This window comes from Neovison vison, chromosome 12 (genome assembly GCF_020171115.1).
Source record: "Neovison vison isolate M4711 chromosome 12, ASM_NN_V1, whole genome shotgun sequence".
Classification (NCBI taxonomy): Eukaryota; Metazoa; Chordata; class Mammalia; order Carnivora; family Mustelidae; genus Neogale; species Neogale vison.
In genome coordinates this window covers 125836930-125856478 of record NC_058102.1, presented here as the reverse complement: position 1 = coordinate 125856478, position 19549 = coordinate 125836930, and the positions used below count along the sequence as shown (strand labels likewise).

Below are 19549 nucleotides of genomic sequence, written 5' to 3'. Positions count from 1 at the left end.
AGATAACCACCAGTTTAGAGGTTGTCTCACATCTAAGTAAAGGATCTACACAACAAAATAAAGTGATGTAATGTTACCCAGGATTACTGATTTCTCTACCACCCTGAACGCGCCCGATCTCGTCTGATTTCTAATAAGATTCTCTCGCAGAAGATTCAGCAGTGTACATATCCCTACAATTCTGTTCCCATTCCAGACACTTTAGTGCCGATAGCTGACATTTTCAGTCTCTGGGGAGGAAACCGAATTCATCACCGGTGGTAGCTTTCCTTCTCATCCTCAATTTCCTTGTTAATTTACCTGTCAATGTCCTACAAGGGGAATGTGAAGGTTGCTTTGTTTACATGACACAGCTGGTTAGGATGGGTCTGATTGTAAACGGGCTACTCTACTGCACACAAGAGAAAGACGATAATGATTTATCATCTATTCCTTGATCTGACAGCCAGGATCATGATTCTGACAACTCCCCAGGCCTTCAACAATAGGAAGAGAAGAGAATTTCCGTCAAGAATCTTTTCATCACCAACACTTCCTTCCATATTTTCTTCCCCTTGGGCTTTAAATTTTTAAAAATCAATTTAGTTTATTTAATAGATAATGAAGGAGTAATTGATTTCTCCCTTTTAAAATTACATGTATATGGAAGTACCTGATACTTCGGATCGGTTTCCTCCCCCTACTGCTGCCAGAACCAAAGACATTGAATGATTCAGGTACTCTGAATGTCTTGCCGTGGGTTAAAAATTTTTTGCATGGATTTTTTAAGTGTATCTTATGGGCCCTATTAATTCCTTTGAGGATCTTTAATTGGTACTCTGAAGCCTAGAATGCTGAACTTGAGCTCTGAGTCAAATGAGCCAAGGCAGATGCATTAATAAAGCCGTGGAAATTACTTCTGGCCAGAAAGAGCAGACTGACAACATTCAGATATTTTGTCCATTTGTTTCTTAAATGAAATCAATCTGGATGGACCAACACTTTCAAACAGGGGTCCAAGACATGTCCTGGCTGGAATCGGTCTTCCAAATTCAGAACTTAACTAGATTTAAACAGTAAGGAAATGCCATCTCATTTTTCCATCTTTGGCATTTTGGAAAGCGCAGTGGGTTAACTCAGGGAAAGCACAGTGCTTTGTCTAGTAATTTTCTGGGTGTGTTGCTCAAGGAGACAACCCCAAATTAGGATCAATGACAGAGTCAAGCATAAAGAACTGAATGGTAAATGAGCCCGATCAGGGGTATGTCTTTTTCACGTGGCCAGTGCCAGACAGCCTTGGACCAAGCCAAACCCTGTGTTTTCCTGGCACAAACTAAAACATACTTCATAAAATTATGGGAAAAAAAAAGTCAAATAAGGAACATTTGATTATGTGGGCCTTGTTTATATAGTCTTTTTTACACCTGGAAACATAATTTCTTCTTTCTTTTACTGTCTCTTTCAGTCCTGTCCCTGTCCTACTGTAGGTTTCTGTGTGGCCTTGCCTCCCCCGCTAAGAGTTGATATGAATTACAAATGGCTGTAGGAGCAGGTATGATCAAGGAAGAAAGCAGTATACTTAGAAATTTAAAAGAACACTGAAACCCACAGATACTATGTATTTATTGTACTTGTATCCTTAGGATGTGAGAAGGACAGGAGTGTAGAGGAGAGGCACCAACTTTGTCTTATTAAAAATATAGAAATCTAGGGACGCTTGGGTGGTTCAGTCAGTTAAGCGTCTGCCTTCGGCTCAGGTCATGATCTTAGGGTCCTGGGATCAAGCCCCGCCTTGGGCTCTCTGCTCACCGGGGAGTCTGCTTGTGCCTCTCCTTCCCCTCCACTGCTCCCCCTACTTGTGTGCACACTCCCTCTCAAATAAATACATATCTTTAAAAAACTACAGACATACAAACTAGTCCTGTATGCTACCCTTTGCTTAAATTTTGAAGTTTCCATTTTAGACTCCTATCATAGCTTTGATGTTTCAGGAACTGGCTTAACGTTGACCACAGTGTCCCCGGATTCTCTGACTTAAGGCTTCTTTCCAATTAACTAGAAGTAAGCTCCATGAAGCCAAGACCCTTGCCTGACTTTTTTTCTTCACGATGCCCAGCACACAGAGCCCGCTCAGTAAAATTTGCTGAAGCAAGCTGAAGGGGGAGGGGAAGAGAAGAAAGGATTCCGTCCAAGCCGATGGACATGGCACACGAGATACAGCCCTGGGTCTCCCACCTCTCGCTCCTTGTCTAGAGACTTGCCTTGAGGACTTCTAAGGAGCTTGCCTTCCACATGACGCTGTGTCACACTCTGATTCCTTCACCCACTTAACACCTTCCATTGGCCCAACCTTTCTCTTTCTAATTCAAGTGAGTGAAATCTTAGCTATCTTTCTTAGATGGGAACATCCCTGTCAGTGTCCGTCCTTCCTCCCTTTACGCCATGTGCACCTTGGACACACAGGGGCTGAGCTGCCCATTCCTTTACTTTGGAGTTTACCGCTCAAGGTTTCCACTGATGGCTGACACCTGAGGTCCACAAAGACAATGAGTGGCTTCCCCGTCTCTCCATTTCTTTAGCTGGAGGTGCACATGGGAGACGTTCATTCAGCACTCACCCACGTATTGTTCCCACTGAGCACAGTTCCAGGCAAGAGTTCACACAGCACATAGAAAAAAGTTCACAAGAGAACGCAAGAGTTCACACAGCAGATAGAAAAAAAAAATGCAAAAAAAACTGCCCTCATGAAGTTTACATTTTGACTGTGGAGAATGACAACAAAGTTCATTAATAGAATATATAAAAGAGTTATGGAAAAAGTCAAGGACAGGAGAGAATGAGTGTGTGTGTGTAGTGTGTATTTGTGTGCACCTACACCAAGGACAGTATCTGATGGAAACGTCTTCCTCGCACAGGGAGCTGCAAATGCAAAGGCCCTGCGGTGGGCATATACCAGGCTGTCTGGAACACTCATGGAACCACTAGGAAGTCAGTGTGGCAGGAGCAGAATGAGCAAGGGGGAGAGTGTAAGAGATGAAGTCGGAAGTAAGGAGGGGGTGGGGGAGTGTGGACGGTCTGACCAGAGAGGTTCTTAAAGGCCACTGTAGGGACTTCAATTTTTATGCTGAGTAAAAAGAGAAGTCACTGGATGTATCTGAACAAAGCCGGGATGAGACACACTCACAGTTTAACAGAGTCATGCAGCCTCAGTCGTGCAGAATTGAGACGAGAGATCAAGGAAGCGAGGACGGAAGCAAAGATACAAGTTACGAGGCTATTCATGACGTGATCCAGGGTCATAGGCCAAAAGGATAGCAGAGGATGTGCAAGAAGTTGTTCGGTTCTTGATATATTTTGAAGAAACACACCATGGCAGCTGGATGTGGGACATAAGAGAAAAAGAGCAGTCAAGAATGACTCGGTGATTTGGGGTGGATGAGTCTTGGGTCTGAAAGATGAAGCAGGTGTACATGAGGCATGGGCTACTAGGAGAGGAGCAGGTTCGGAGGGGAGCTGGGAGGTTCCATCTGAGAAGTCCATTCGACATCTCAGTGGTGAGAATGAACAGGCAGTTGGATACAAGGATCTGGAATTCAGAGGACGGACCCGCGAAGGAATGCTATTGACAAGTCACACATCAAATGAAATCTCTCGTGGAATGAATGCAACCAGAAGAGAGAAGAGCAAAGGACTTGGTCCTGGGTGCTCCAAGGTGTCTAGTCGATGAGGAAGAACCAGCCAAGGAGAAAAAGGAGACAAAATGAGGTAAGAGAAAACCCAGAAAAGTGTGCTTGCAGAAAGCAAACACATAAAGGAGTTAAAAGAGGAAGAAGCAGTCCAATACGCCAATTAACAGGAGCACTGAGGCTCACCCCTGGATTTAGCAACGTGAAGGTCACTGATGATCGGACATGGCTAGTTTTGGTTGAGTGACGGATGCGTTAACTGGAGTACATTTCAGTATGAGAAGAGAACAAGGATGTACTACGTGTTGAAGGAGATTTGCTGTAAAGAAAAGGAGAAAAATGGGCTAGCTAGAGGGGAATATGGCTCAAACTTCCATCGAAGGGAGAAATAACCACATCCTTTGATGCTGATGGGAGTTCCCATGAGAATGAGAAGCAGTGATGAGAAAGGAAAGGGTTCTATAGCTGTGTCGGGATGGGGAATGGGGTCTAGAGCCCAAGTGGGTGGGTTGGCCATGGCTAGGAGCACAGTGAAAGGGAAAAAAGCAGGAGACTCAGGCAAACACTGAAGCCGGGCTCGATGTGGTGGGGAGAATTCTTGGAAGTTCTCCTCTATTTGTTTACCTCTGTTGTCTCTGTGAAAGAGGAAGCACGTTCATCGGGAAGAGGGATGAGAAGGCGTTTGGGGGATTGCTGAGAGAGGAGATGGTACGGAAGTCTTGAAGAGTAGAAAAGTGAATGGAAGAGAGATATTGAGTATTATTGCTGAGCAGCCCTAAGCGCCGGCTAATCATGAATTTAGGGTGAGGCAGGTCAACAGGAATGTGGCCAAGTTCAGCTCAGACACAGGTGCAGGAAGAGAGCGCTGGCTTATCCAGGGTTGAGGATATACTGAGCAAACACGACAAATCTGACAGAACTGGATGAAACTCACTGCCCATCGCCATACAGACCGCAGAGGGTAGTTTTCTCTTGCGATCACATGCCCTGTCCCACCCGGGTTTTGCCATCTTCACGGAGAACTCCACAAAATCCAGGATTTGGGGAATACTCACCGCCCTTCAAATCTGTGTTTTAAAAAATCAAACAACGCTTTCTGCATCATATCTGTGACCTGCAATTGAGCAAGCAATACATGAAGATACGGCAAAAATATTACTAATTACAACAAAACAGTTCCGTCCCCCAGACTGTTTATCCCATTTGGATTGAGCACATGTGAGACTGCCCCATTCGCCCACGGCTGAGTTCTGATACAAGCACAAAGAAAAAGGTGAAGTTCCCCAAATTTATCCTGATGTTTCAGTGACAGTATATGACCATGACGTCGCAAGTGGTTTCAGGCGCTCGCCATTAGATACCATTTCCCCAGAGTAAACTGAAGCTTAGCAAAAGGTCCCCAGCAACAGCCATCAAAACAAAGCAGATCAAAACAGGAAGCAGTATATACCACAGCTTGGAAAATAATGTGTCTCGCTGCTGCAAGCTCTTTAAGCTTGAAATTCAAGAGGGAGGCGGAACCGCAAAGAAGGTCAGCATGCGAATGACAAGTGTCGTGCACTCCAGGGGGCAGACACCTACCTCGTACCCCTTCAGAGAAGGGCCCACCAAGACCACTGGTCGCATAGAAGGAACCACATCGTAAGGAGGAGTGTGCTCTGTCTGCAGAGAGAGAGGAGAGGACTTCAGATGCTTAAAAGGCAAGGGGACCTGAAATGTTCTAAGTATAAATTATTCTTTCTGAACTGTGTAATAAGAGGCATCAGCATTCCAGAACTTTCTTTCTTTTTTTTTTTTTTTTTACTTGCCTCTTTCCTCGATAAACCCAACCAAAGCTTGATGGGTTTATTCTCCTAAAGTTGTCAAGTTCCTGAATTGTCTACGGTTTTCTTGCTCTCCTCAAGAAAGACTACTAACCTAGCAGGAAGCAGGAAGTGCTGTTTTTTGAACAAAACCTAGCCGGAAGGACAGCAGACATGCCTCGTGCAGAGCAGGTGCTTTAGGCTTGATGGGAAGTTAATATTGCTTTTCAAATGCATCTGAGAGTTTCCTGAAGGCTTGAAGGATCAGGCCTAACATGGTTAATTACGGAGAAAAGAAAAGTCTTACTAGCTTTGCATCTTAGATGTTTGTCTTACCTGGGTAAAACCTAATTTCAAAACATTGTAACATTCATTACCAAAATACTTGAAAATCCCTGCTCTCCTCTGAGAGTTTAAGTCAACAGGCATGCTCGTTCCACTGAGCAGTAATTAGGGTCACTTATCATGGGTTAGTGACGCACGGCTTTGGATTTCCGGTTTCTAGACCTCAGAACTTGAAAAGTTAAGAGGTAAGGTTTGTGCGTCTTGGAAGGAAGGCAGTTAACGTGTGATAACGTAGTCAAGCACACTGCCGGGGCCTCAAAAGCTTCATTATCAACTTGCACATCTAATAGGCTTCTCTAGAGTAGTTTAGGTAATGTCTCTGTTACATAACTAATTCATGCCTTTCTTTCTCTTTTGGAAGAGTAAGGGGAGGAGCTAAATTATGGACCAGTTTCTAAAACTTTGCAAAGTTTTCAGCTTTGCTGCTTCACATAAAGTGGTCAAAATAAAATTTTTCAAAAAAAAAATCTTATCTGTTTGATAAATTTAAAGCCGGCTATTTCTGGTAGGCAGAAAATGCTACACAGACCCAAAATGACTTTTTTGAATGCAGAAGACAGAGATCAGGCCTTAAACATGGGGGTAAACAAATCACTGTCATCTGAATCTTTCTGCATTAAGGAGTGTCTAAAAAATATATATTTTCAGAATCACAGAGACCAAAAAAAGATTTTTTAAACTATTTTAAGAATTTGAAAAACTAACGTGTGAACGTAATTTCTGCACAGCCTGGTGCCCAAGAACATTTTACTGTTGCTTAAAATTGCCCATTACAGGGGTGTCTGGGTGGCTCCCAGCTGAGCATCTGACTCTTGGTTTTAGCTCAGGTCATGATCTCAAGGGTCATGAGTTCGAGCCCTGCATGGGGCTCCATGCTCTGTGTAGAGCCGGCCTGAGATTCTCTCTCCCTCTGCCCCCTACTCCCCTGTCGTCCCCTCCCTCTCAAATAAATAAACAATTTTTTTTTAATTGTCCATTACAACTGTCTGACTTCAATTGAATTTAACTTGCTTCCAAGGGTTGGGGGTGGGGGTGGGGGAGAGGTGGAGTTAAAAAGCATTTCAGTTTTAGCAGCTTCCATGTAAGATTTCATCCAGGGTAGCAGACAAATATATTTACAGGGGGGCAGAAATAATGCTGTGGCTGTGTGGTCCAATTTTAGTCCTTCAAATTTTACCTCGTGTTCAAAATTAATTTTAAAAGACACAAGAAAGGTAAGATACATTTTCAAACAGGGGGGAAAAAACAAACAAGACAAACATAATACAATAATAGCACAAACACCACAAGCACCACTCTGAAAGCAACCTAAAACATGGAAAACAGTCTCATCCGTGAATCTCAGGTCGTCTCTTTGGTTTTGAGCTCTACATTGAAGTTCACCACATCATCATTAACAGAAGAATGAATACCAGTGCCGAAGGCATCATAAGCACATTTGTCATAACATTGATACCGCCTGGGATCGTACTGACAATGTTTAGAAGCCAAGGCCTTCTAGCTATTCAGTATAAGAATCCCTTTTCCATTATTGGAATTAGGAATACAAATTGCACAGCTACTGAGAATTTTCCAGTCTGTAAGTATTACGTGGCCCCATATTTTAGAGGTCTTTGGTTCCTTCGATCTCTGGCTGCCAACTAGAGAAATGTGACCCATGCTGGTCATCAATCAGCTTCTTATTCAATAGGGTAGCTACAGAAATTACCTTATTTGATGGAATATTGGTACTTTATGCCCTACAGATACCGACACCATCATTTTTATCTGCTCTTTCCCGCTGACCTTATTTTGTTCCAATTCTTTAGCTGAAAAATCGTGATAAACATTTTTAAAGGCTGGGAATTGAAGGGTACGCAAACTTCCAAAAAGGCATCTCGACTGACATGGTTGGAGTTCGTGTCACCGCTCTGGAAAACCCAGAGCGTCTGAGTGATACTGATTTTCTAGGCAGCAGCGCTCAAGCTCAGTCAAGGCTGCAGGGGTGAGCTGCGCCGAGAAGATAGGACCAGAGGGAGGGGGGGCCCACGGGTGCGGGTGTGCACCAAGCTGGGGCTGTCTGTGTTAACACAAAAAAATCCAGGTTTTAATTTTTGGAGGGCCTAGGTCTTGCGTTCTAAACGTAACCCTCATTTGTTAAAAACAAAAACAAAAACAACAAACTTCCCAGTTCAGTCTCTGACACCTCGTGGCTGATTTTAGAGTTCCTCCATGTGGCAAAAGGGTTGTGTGCAGGGCAAAAAGAGCCGAGGACACAGAGTCTGAGGCCGAGGAGGCTTTCGTCCCCACCCGTGTCACGATGTGCCTGCCCATGGTTGCGCCGGACACAGCAACGGGAGGAAGGAAGATTCCAAAAGACAGTCCAATTGGCTCTGCAAAGTGGCGTGCAAAAAGGACGGAATGGAAATTGTTTGTGCGGGGGGAGGGTGAGGAATGTCCTTAAAAAATAATGCTTTCAAGCTACAAAATGGGTGAAAGGAAACAGACTAGGTCTGGAGTCAAGAGAGCTCAGGAACACCCTTGGTTTCCAGTCAGGGGACGAGGAGCATCACCGCGTAGCATCTTGGCCGGCCAGCGGCAAAGGCGACCTAGGCACGGCCACTGCCCCGTCATCCGACAGGTGAGATCCTGCGACCTGACTGTGACGGAGGAGGCAAGAACATGGGGAGAGTATTTATAGATGACAATAGAAAAAACTCACAGTAGACCGCCAAAACAAGCCTGCAGTTTTCCACTGGTCTTGTTCATCTGCAGATTTTGCACCTAGTGGATTAGAAGTTTAAATACTGACTAAATTAAAAATTGAATACTTTTTTTTTTTTTTTTAGTACAAGCTATGTATCTGGATATCACAAATCAGATTCTAATAATGGTTTTACTATGCTTCATAGAAGTTAAATTTCTGGGAAAAAAAAGAAAGAGACAAAGACAGACAGAATAAGCATGCACAATAAAGGTGCATCATAGAAGTCGTCAGTGTTTGACGTCTGGGAGATGTTGAACCAAAGTCCCTCGGTGGTAAGATATTATTCCATCAAAAAGGATAAGTACTGTAATAGTGCCTTAACAGGTCACTCGCTGAATTTCGTCCGTTTGAAAATGCATGGACTTCATTAGCTGTTTGACAGGTTCTTTTCTGAGGACAGAAATGACCGTGTTTTACCCAAACTGTGGGGCTTAATGCTAATGATGCCAGTGGCAGGATAAACACACCTTATGTCAACGTCAACTTACCGATTTCTGCTTCTGCTTAGCTACAGCAGCATGGAAAAGAAACAAAGAATAACACAGCATGCACGTTATTGGCTTCTCGAAAGGACGCAGACAGTCAACAGGACTAGAAATGTGACGCAGTGCAGGTGAGCAGGTGGACAGATGGGAGCTTGGAAGTTAATGTTACCTTCTTAAAGAAGGGCATTCTTTTCTCTTTGGAGTGGGGTGACGTTACACTGTTTGCACTGGGTTTAGGGGAGCGATGGTTGGCTTGAATATCATTTCCTTCTGCATCTAAGCCAGTAGCATCTATGTCTATAGCTATATACAGACAAACAATTCAAAAATCATCAGGGAGACAGGAGAGGAAAAACAGGTTATATATATAAAAAAAAAAGAAATGAAAATAAAACGAAAGCAAATAAAACGAACCGTAGTATAAGATTGATCGTGAGTGCTCTGCATGGTCAACAAAGTAAATTTCAAAGGGTCAGGCACGTTAAGAAGGCAACGCAATCAAACCTAACAAAACCACAAGAGCCCCTCACGAGATCCGTTGGCTCAAGCAGGTGATTTTTATGCAAGATCTCTTGACTGGTATTTTTAGAGCAACACTCTGAATCTGTAGTTCCAAACAGAGTCCTGACAGTTCTCCACATCGACCGTGTGTAAGCAAGGCACAGAACATCTGGCTTCACGTCTCATGGTACCTTCAGCTTTTCCATCGTAAACAACTGCACTGCAAACCGTTATCAGGCGCTGCCTACAACTCCTTATTTTGCTTGGTTTTGTGTGGAAAAAAAAACAATAAGGGCAAGGTGGAAAGCTTCACTAAAACCACAACAGGCATGTGAGGGGAAGCGAGAATAGAAAAATCCCCACTTCAGGGCTACATGAGGCACATGGTACAGGGAGGCTTCCGGGATGGGCAGGACTGAAATGATTTCGAGATGGCATGGACCCCCTCCGCGCAGGCTGACTGGAAGCTAGATAGAAACCTCTGGACCCCCCTCCCTGATCTCCAAATGAAACGAGTCTAATAAAAATGACATATAGGGGACTTCCGCTGATGGATACGAAGCCTTATATAAATGCATTAAACCTGAGAGGCAGAGTGGGAGGGCACGAAGACCCCAGAGAAAATGGCACATGCCTCCTTGTCTGGAGAACGAGAGGTTTAGGTCTGTGGTTCGACATGCTTTCACTTTTGAAATCTTTTGCCTTGAAAACTGGAGTGCTTAACGATGAACTGTTTAATGCAAAAAAAAAAAAAAAAAAAAAGCCATACTCTCATTTCCAGGTTTATGAAATGTTTCCACCAGCAGTTACTACAGAGTTTTATCCGCTCCAGAATCAGAGCTGGAGAGTATTTTGAGGATCACTTTCAAAGCTCTTATTTTTAAGATTGAAATGAGAATTCAAGAGTTTCAGGTACTTATTGTTGGCAAAAACCTCTGCAGAGCCAGGACTTGGAAGCTAGGCTCCGCGTCTGCGAGCCCCTGTCCCCGCACCTTGCCGGCAAGTGAGCGCGCCTCATCCAGGCAGCCCTCCGTCCTCAGCCCCTTCCTTCCCCCCCAGCCAAGGCGGGTGGTGGTGGTGGTGGAGGTGGATGGAGTGTGTGTGTGTGTGTCGTCCTCACTGCCAGGATTCAGGAAGGGACCGCCGAGTGGAGCTCAGGAGAAAATTACGCTGTGGTTTAGTTGAGGTCACAGAAAAGAAAATCTACTCTATCTAACAAATACCAAGGTACATTCCGATAAGGAACACATTACCATCCGGAAATAACCATTTGGGGTCACTGAGCAGCTCCCATCCCTGCGCCCCACAAGGAACACGCCAGGGTCACACGGGCACCTGCTGCTAAGTTCTTCGACGGGGAGCAGATCACCTGATGGGCGTCACATTATTTTTCAATTTTGAGGTTGTTACGGATATGAGGTGACTCAGCCTTTTGGAAACTATGATCTCTCGCTTCATTGTTCCTTTGATTCATCTGAGGAGGTCGAAGGTGTGTGATGGAGACTCCCTGGTACGGTTGGCACAACATCGCTCGCATAGACACCTGCTCACAGAACGAGCATGTAGGATTCGCTCTCCAGGGAAAGGACTCACAGACTGAGTTAATTCCAGCTAGTTAGTCAGACTTACCTAGTAAACAAGTCTTTTGTCTTTGTATCGCCCACACAACGCTGATGTGCTGAGAGGTTCAGCACCTCGTGTGTGACAGAAACTCTCTTAACTTGATGCTGACTTTTATTCAACGCTCTAATGTTCCTCCTACTGAATCCTAACTTAGGAAGCGTGTTAGTGTCTTCCTGGCTACAATGGAGAGCATCTTGGTCAGTTTTTCACTCTCTCTGAAGTAGACCTTAACCAACATCAGGTAAGTTTCCCTTCCGGTGTTAACTTCCCATCTACTTTTCCCTTTCTCGTCTTTTCTTGGGCTTATAAAGGCCACCTTTAAGGGACAGTCCTCCTGAGAGCATTTCTGAAACTGAGGATACCTACAAGCTTCTCCTGAATTGACAGGGCATCAGCAAAGTTCGTGCATTAGATTTTATGATTTGGTCCTTCAATCTGGTGTGCTCTGATCAGTGGGTGGATTTAAAAAAAAAAAAAAAGTTATAGTAAGAGTGGAAATCCATAAAAACCTTAGCTGTAATACCGCCCAGATGTTTGGCGACCCACACATAGCCTCAGAGCCCAAGACAGGTTTGAAATTTACCTATATTTGGACCCAAGGGCTCAAAAACCTCAAACTGAGAACTTTCCAATTTATTAGTTCTGACTGTTGGTTAACTTAAATTTAAAAGCATGTGGGTTCATTCCAAAACACAGAGAATTCTAAAGCATTTGGCCACTTATAAAACATATTAAAGGAATTTACTAAGACAGTTAAGAAGCATGTTCAACTCTTTTCATGGCTCCATGGACTTTATCAGACTCAGATGGTTGCCCCTTTGTGTCTGTGGACCTTGGCAAACATTTGTATTTACTTGGGAAAAACTACTTCCATAAATAAGAAAATGGTTTCCTCTATTGGTCTGCAACAGAATGACTGTTCTGTTTTTTGTTTTGTTTTGTTTTTGGTGGAGAGCCTTGACAACATTTTTTGAAATCTGCTTTGTAACTTCATCTTAGACACTGGGTCCAGTCGAGGGGGATGTTGGGGTGACCCCTGAAGGCATGCACATGTAGGCATGGGGTACGTGTTGTGTAACTGGCGATCCCCCCATTACCCAGATGAGAAGTGGAAATTTTTCCTTTTCCAAATCCTTGAGAAACTCCAAGTATACTTCCTTTAGGCCAATGCTTGTATTCTTCAGTTTAGCAGTGGATCAGGTGAATTGTAGGTAAGGGCTCTGGGAGATAACAGGGGAAGGTTAGGGACTGTAGGTCAATCAACACCGATAAGTTAAGTGGTTTACCCTGCAGGTAGAGGGGGGGATCTTCTCTGTAGAAATTCTCTAAAGTTTTCCTTTAGAGAAGTTGTGGCATTGATATGAAAATGACAGCAGGTCCCGGATGTGCCGGCTATAAATTCATAGTTGGCAAGTATCTCCAGTCCATTAAGTCACGAGTGTTTTCTGTTCTCGGTATTCAGAAAAGTTATTCTCAAGTCCTGTATCTGTATAAAACTTGCATCAAGTTATCGTAGCCAATTAAACTTTAGTTTTAGTAATGGCAAACATCTGTCTACAAAAGCAGAATGTTATTTTACAAACACACGAAGTTACTCTTCCAAACGCATGTGGTCTGTTCTCCTATTTCCAAAACCATTAGAAGGCTATGGTACGGCTGAAGGGAATGGAAGCCTTTTCCTGGTCTACAGGAGTACCGCTGATCTCTGCGGCCCCGGCTGTATTGTATCACCATAGGACGGGACATTTCCCCATTTCCGGACCTTGGTGACCATCCTCTAGGGACTCGGAGACAGCTTTGAAGATATATACGAAGTGTACAACTTTCTACCATCATCTCTGTAATTTTACATGCTTGACAAGGAGTGGAGATAAGCTTCCCTTTGCCCTGTGCATTCAGCAAATAGCTCCCCTCCACGGGTGGAGGGGAGACAGAAGCCTCACACAATCCCTAAATGGGTTTCAATTTTCCTTTCAAACATACTATTTCACTTGATTCCGAGCAACTCAGAATTACTGCAAGTTCTACCTACATGGTATTTGAAATCAATACACATCCTAAAAAGATTTCTTTCTTATTTAAGTGCTCAGATTTTGCACTTAAAAAGTTCTGTCATTTTCATTAAGAAGGCTTTGATTGGCCTCTAAAAGCCACCAATGTTCAGGAATGAGGCCTGATCAGGAGTAACAGGGGAAGCCTGTTCTACCTGGGTGGCTCAGTGGGTTAAGCCGCTGCCTTCGGCTCAGGTCATGATCTCAGGGTCCTGGGATCGAGTCCCACATCGGGCTCTCTGCTCAGCAGGGAGCCTGCTTCCTCCTCTCTCTCTCTCTGCCTGCCTCTCTGCCTACTTGTGATCTCTCTCTCTGTCAAATAAATAAATAAATAAAACTTTAAAGACAGGCCAGTTAAAGGGCAAGCACTTCCCTAACTTGTCCACAGATGAACACTCCAGCTTCCTCGAAATCACATAAGGAATCATTTCACTCAAAATACTCTGCTGGTAAGTCCTTGCAATCTTACTCTGACTCAACTGTATCTCTTAGCAAACTAAAATTTTGATGATTATGGACTTTCTGCAATTCTACCAATTAGTCTTCAATTTATAGACAACTCCAGAATGGTGGAGTTGCCAGATTTCACGAAGAAAAAAAAAACAGTCAAAATTTCAATTTCAGAGAATTTATTTTAAACTGTAAGTATTTCTCATATAATACATGAAAAAAATTATTCATTCATCTGAAATTCAGTTTTAACTTGGTACCCTTCTCTACTGCCTTGGAGAGAAAATAAGAGTTACTCTTCCCACAAGTGTTTCTGTCTCTTTTCAATACTTCTACTCAACTCCTATATCTTCCCCAGAGTCTTTGGGGTAAAGTTCATGTGAGGTCAATCACTCCATCATAACTTGATTCTCCTTTCCTTGCCTTTCGAAAGCTTTTATGCTTCAGCCTTTACTGAACATTGAGGCCAACAACACACGTTGCCCTGTCACTGATGGTGGGCATTTGCCCCTTTGCTGCCCATGACGCTGTGCCGGGTACCACTGTGGGAGTGTGTGTGTAGGGATAAAAAATTAAATACATTCATCACTTTGGTCATCTAAACAACTTATAGTGAACACATGAACATCGTTCCTTTTTTCAAAGCCCTGAAAAAACTTCCCCATATTATTTCTTACTCCATGTAGGCCCTCTTATTTCTGATCGCTTTTAACCCTTCTTGGGTTCACACAGGGATCCTGTATGCAGAGTCACACAACTAGGGGAGATTGAGGAGAGCATGAAATGCAGACTGCACCATTCTGCACTCATTGCCTACTTACCGGATGATGGCGGTGTAGATTTTCTGGAACTAGGTACTATGTCACCCAAACTGGATGATGAATTTCCTCCTGATTTACTGGAGTAAAGCAAAAATTTACATTACACCTGACACTTATTTCAGATATTAAAACATTTGTCTTGCTCAATAAATATGGTTAGTCATTGTGTTTCTACTGAACTTTAAATCTGTCTTTCCTATAAGGAGGCAAATAGTAATTTCCCAGTGGAGATTCCTGGAGTACTTGAAACAGCCATGTAATAGTCTTGGTTTCAAATTCCTGGTTTAATTTTAAAAGGCCCTGAGAGAACGGAAGAGAACTAGGGTAATTTCTGCAGCCCTCACATTCTCTGCCAGCATCAGAGACAGAGTGCAGAACTTTCCTTTGCTTCTTCGGCTGGGTACCCCCTGAAGCAGTGCCGAGAACCTCAAGGTTAACACCAAGATTATGGTTTTCTTCTCGTTTGGTTTGCTTCTTTGTCTTGGCTTGGTTACTTTTAGCGTATGAAGTCTAAAAGTACTCAAGCTTTCCTGAGCAACCTATAAAAGAAAAACACTGCCCTACGGAACTTGCTAACCTTTGCAAGACATACAGAGGGACAGGACAAATACGTGTGACACGATTTAACCCTCTAATAGCAATTAGCCTTCAGAACGTGTCTCATGCGTGACTAATATGGAGGCTTCAACCTGGTTCATCGAGGCACGATTTGAAGAGCACGTACGGTGAAACCACCAGATTCTAAAATTCGATAGTGTCTTGGAAACTTTAAACTTACCGGCAGACATTTATGTATTTTTACCAGCATCCTAGCACGCTAAATGTCCTAGTACTAGATCCCTAGTACTACTACCCCTTCACAGATGATGGGAAGGAGACGCGGGGGATGGGCAATTTTGGCAAGACAGTCTTACCGCCTAACACTTATTCTCAGAGCCAACCCTGGGTCTAGCTGAAAGAATTTGCTACAGTGTCTATGCACCAAAGGGCAATGTTTAAGTTACATAAATATTAATATGAATATAAATTCCACTAAACACCAGTAAGCAGGCTGAATTGTATTGCTTCTGCCTGGCATTTTTAAAGCGTAAAACAGACCAACATCACAAACTTAAAGCAGCTAGCAGGAGCCGCTGTATCTCTCTGAGGTTCTTAAGAGATACCCCGGTACATTTAACAAGGATACCAGACAGGACGCAAAATTAATTAAAAGTGGTATTGACAGAAGCAATTTCTGGTCATTTTACAAGAATATACCCATTACACCAGGACCAAAACCTTTTCTTTCAGAAGTTTTTTTTGTGTGTTTGAATTTTGTTTTTAGTTTTTCTCAAGTCCCAAGTCCAATTTCAGTTCAAGCATGGGTCTGTTTTACATTCTCTTTGAATTTTAATAAAAGTCAAAGTATCATTTGGATTGTGTAAAATTTCAACAAACACCGCAAACAGCCAAAATGTTCAAAATGCAAATTTGCCCTTAACTTTTTATTTGAGGCAAATGCCACATTCTTGAGTTCTGCCCCCCATTTACTGCCTTTGATTTCTGCTGATTTTTGTAACTTAAAAATCAGAGTCCTTTTACATAGTGCTGAATTCCGGTTATGTCCTCAAAATAAAAACTGTATTTCGAAGGTTAGAAAACAAATGTAAAAATCTCTAAAAGCAACTAAAAATACCTTCACCGACCAAGGCAAAAGTTTAGGTAAAAAGGACAAGATACAGGACAAAATAAAATCAAGAGAGTCAAGAGAAAAGCCATCCAGTTATAGGAAAGGCAAACTAGCTCTCTAGAGTAAGTTATGTTACTCCCCAAATGTAATTTATAGTCTTTTAAGGGGGGAAAAAAATGCAAGAGCAAAACAGTCTACCTGATAGAGTAAATATCAGATGGCGGTACGAGTAAGGATCTGTTCTGTCCTTGCTATACCAGGCCCTCGCTACACCATGTGCGCCGGAGCAGAGTAATCTACCCGAGGTCAGGCTACAGTCAGACTGAGCCAATTTTCATCCCAATTCTGCTGCTTACTAGTTGTGCAGTCTTGGTCAAGGTCTCTGCCTTCTCTTTGCCTGCTGCCCCGTCTGGGAAGTGGGGGCTCTAATACCTGTTGTTTCTATAAGTTCTTACAAAGCTAAGCCAATGACTCACATCAGCCCAGGGATGACCACATGGTAGGCAGAGGAAACCGTGCTTCCCTAACAGTTTTGGCCATAATATCTCCCTTCCTACGCTTTGGGAAGTAGCTCTCCCTTCTTGGTTTGTACACGAATAAGCAGAGAAAGATATACAAGTGTATCTCTGAGAAAACCCATCCGCAATTTTCCATAATACATTCTGCAGAACACTATTCCAAAGACATGAACGAAGGAAGATTTAAGATAATTTTAGTATATACACGAAAAATATCCCCATCCCAGTGCCCAGAGGCACAGTATACACTGATATAGTAAAGGCTCAGAAAAGGGGCACCTGGGTGGCTCAGCCTGTTAAGCAAGTGCCTTCGGCTCAGGTCATGATCTTAGGGTCCTGGGATTCAGTCCTGCATCAGGCTCCCTGATCGGTGGGGAGCCTGCTTCTCCCTTTCCCTCTGCCCCTACTCCCAGCTTCTGCTCTCTTTCTCTCTCTCTCTCACTATCTCAAATAAATGAATAAAATCGTTAAAAAAAAATAAAGGCTCAGAAAAATCCTCAAAGTAATTTCTCTATTACCTATTATCCTAAACTGACTTCACCAGGAACTCATATACCCTGAAAACGGCAATATCTATATCCCATGGAAATAAAAAAATTTCCACATTATGAGATTTTATTAGCTAGTACTGAGATACCAGTATCCATACAGAGAACAGAAGAAGACCCAATAAAGCCGGAGAACACTGGAAATTGTACGAATAGAATCAGATCTTCAACACCCCACAAGTCAGCTGCTCATGCTCTGTTGATCTGCCCGGATCTAATTCTATGGGACTACATGCGTCTCAGTCTGACAGCTGCCAATAACCTAGGGGTTCATGAGAGCCAAATATGGGGACGAGGTCTCCAGAAAGGGAGGAGATGCATCTGGACTAAAAGAACCCGACAGTTAACAAAATACTAAAGAAGACGGTTGGTCCAAACCAAAAATGATTTTCTATTTCACTTATTGCTGATGCTTGACCAAAAATAAATAAATAAATAAATAAATAAATAAATAAATAAATAAATAAAATTCTTGCTAATGCTAAAGTATTACCTTTGACTACAAAGGATTTTGCAGCATTAGAGAAACAAATAAAATCTAAGCTAGAGAAAACAGAACCTAGCGGTTCCCATCCCTTCCCCCAGGGAGAAGCTGGCTGTGTTCTCAGACGTGTCTACATACTGTTCAATTTCAAATTCACTCCATGTCTGAGTGAATTCTTCTCGGTCTTCCAGGGCTGCTTTTACGGAGGGGCACACAACTTCAAGACTCTTAGGAAGCATGACTCAGCCCCAGTGTATTCAGAACTCATTCAATTGCTATCGCCAAAGGCAGTTTTAACTGGTTTCATACCGGGTTTCAACCCTGAAGTGCAGAGCAGTGCGTAGAACTGAAAACTCGGTTTCCCAAGTGAGGATAAAATGCACAGATCCCAAGACCTGCTCTTGGCCAGCGAGGCCCAAGACCGTCGTGTCTGAAACGCCTCCCCACCCCGGCCAGGCAGCCAGCGACACTCGGCTTAGTCACTGAGGTAGCTCAGGGCCAGAACGTTTTCAGTAAGAGATTAGGACTTGACAACAACATCTGCACTGAAGCCCAGATTTAATACTCGATGCCTCATTCTTAATGAGAACAATTAATTTGATTCTTTCCCAAATAGGATGACAATCAGACGCTAGGATGCTGTCACTAAACCATATCGCGAGTCCGCTTTTCAACACGTAATAAATACTGTGGGACACAGACCACACGAAGACACAGTTGACCATGTCAAGTAGACTTTTACACAAACGCGGTTTTTCTCATACCTGGAGTAGAATTTCCCTTGCTTGGCTCTCTGTTCATGCTGCAGCCTCATATTTTCTAGTTTCACTGGGCTTGGGATAAATCCGATTTCACAGCCTTCTTTCACCAATCGCCCTATCCACCAGTCATTGTTAAATTTCTAAACACAAAATCAAATTTGTTTGCCATCAGTGCACAGAATACCTTAATTGTTTTATGTCTGTGTTACTGTTTATGTCTATGTGAACTGTTTTCGGTGGAGAGGGTATTATGGTAATTACGGTAAACGACGCCTCACCATCACAACTGAAGAAACTCTACTGGTTTCATGGTTGAGCATGTACGAGGGAAGTATTGTCAGTGAGCTCAGCGATCTCGGAAGGCAGGCTGGACCCTTCCTTCTCTTTCCTGCTACTGCTTTGAGACTAGCCTGAATTCTGGCGAATTCACCTCCCCTGGTTCCTTCCTACCAAGAGACCATTTGGAAGGAGGGCGTGTGACAGACGCCTCTTCCATAATCAGATTACTTAAACATACTAAGAGTGGTCGATAAACACTGAACTCTACCTGAAGTATCTTATGTCAGAGCAAAATGTCCCTCTGTACAAACAGGCTTCTAATTCCCATGGCACGGGGTTCACAGAGGAGTTCTCCACTCATGTGGATGCTGACAATTTCTCTCTTGCCAATGGAATATTTATCCTAAGTCTTTACGATTTGGTCTCACGTCTCTCTGTAGACTGGTAGCTTTCCAGTCCGTTCTTGAACATTTCAAAGATGGGCCACTCTGTTTTTCTTTTTCTTCCGTGGCAGAAAAGAGATCTCTCTTTAAGCAGCAGCTTAAGCCATCAGGAGGGGACCACGGGTTAACCTAACTTCCTGTTGTAAAGTCTGATTCCAGGCATGTCATTAATTCTGACAACATTTTCTACCTTTTTTTCCTACCCAGTATTCGCATCTCTTTCTTAAAAGTTAATGAAATGGTAGGCTCTATATTCTCCAGGCTTGGTGCCTGGGTGGCTCAGTCGGTTAAGTGTCTGCCTTCGGCGCAGGTCATGATCGAGTCCCACATCGGGCTCCCTGTTCGGGGGTGGGGGGGG

General features: G+C 43.3%; 1 protein-coding gene across 8 annotated transcripts in view; it reads right to left on the bottom strand.

The window, feature by feature from the left end:
• Positions 1-19549, bottom strand: part of CACNB2 (calcium voltage-gated channel auxiliary subunit beta 2) — a 382104-nt gene that overhangs the window by 21820 nt on the left and 340735 nt on the right. For 5 of the 8 annotated variants that reach the window (XM_044227100.1, XM_044227103.1, XM_044227106.1 and 2 more), the window contains 5 exons: positions 18473-18609; positions 14490-14566; positions 9213-9346; positions 5247-5327; positions 4721-4779 (listed from right to left, as the gene is read on the bottom strand). In XM_044227100.1, the coding sequence (XP_044083035.1) occupies positions 4721-4779; positions 5247-5327; positions 9213-9346; positions 14490-14566; positions 18473-18609 (488 nt within the window). Of the gene's footprint in view, positions 1-4720; positions 4780-5246; positions 5328-8513; positions 8576-9046; positions 9067-9212; positions 9347-14489; positions 14567-18472; positions 18610-19549 lie in introns of all 8 variants that reach the window. The other 3 variants (XM_044227104.1, XM_044227107.1, XM_044227101.1) reach the window with 2 other exon arrangements.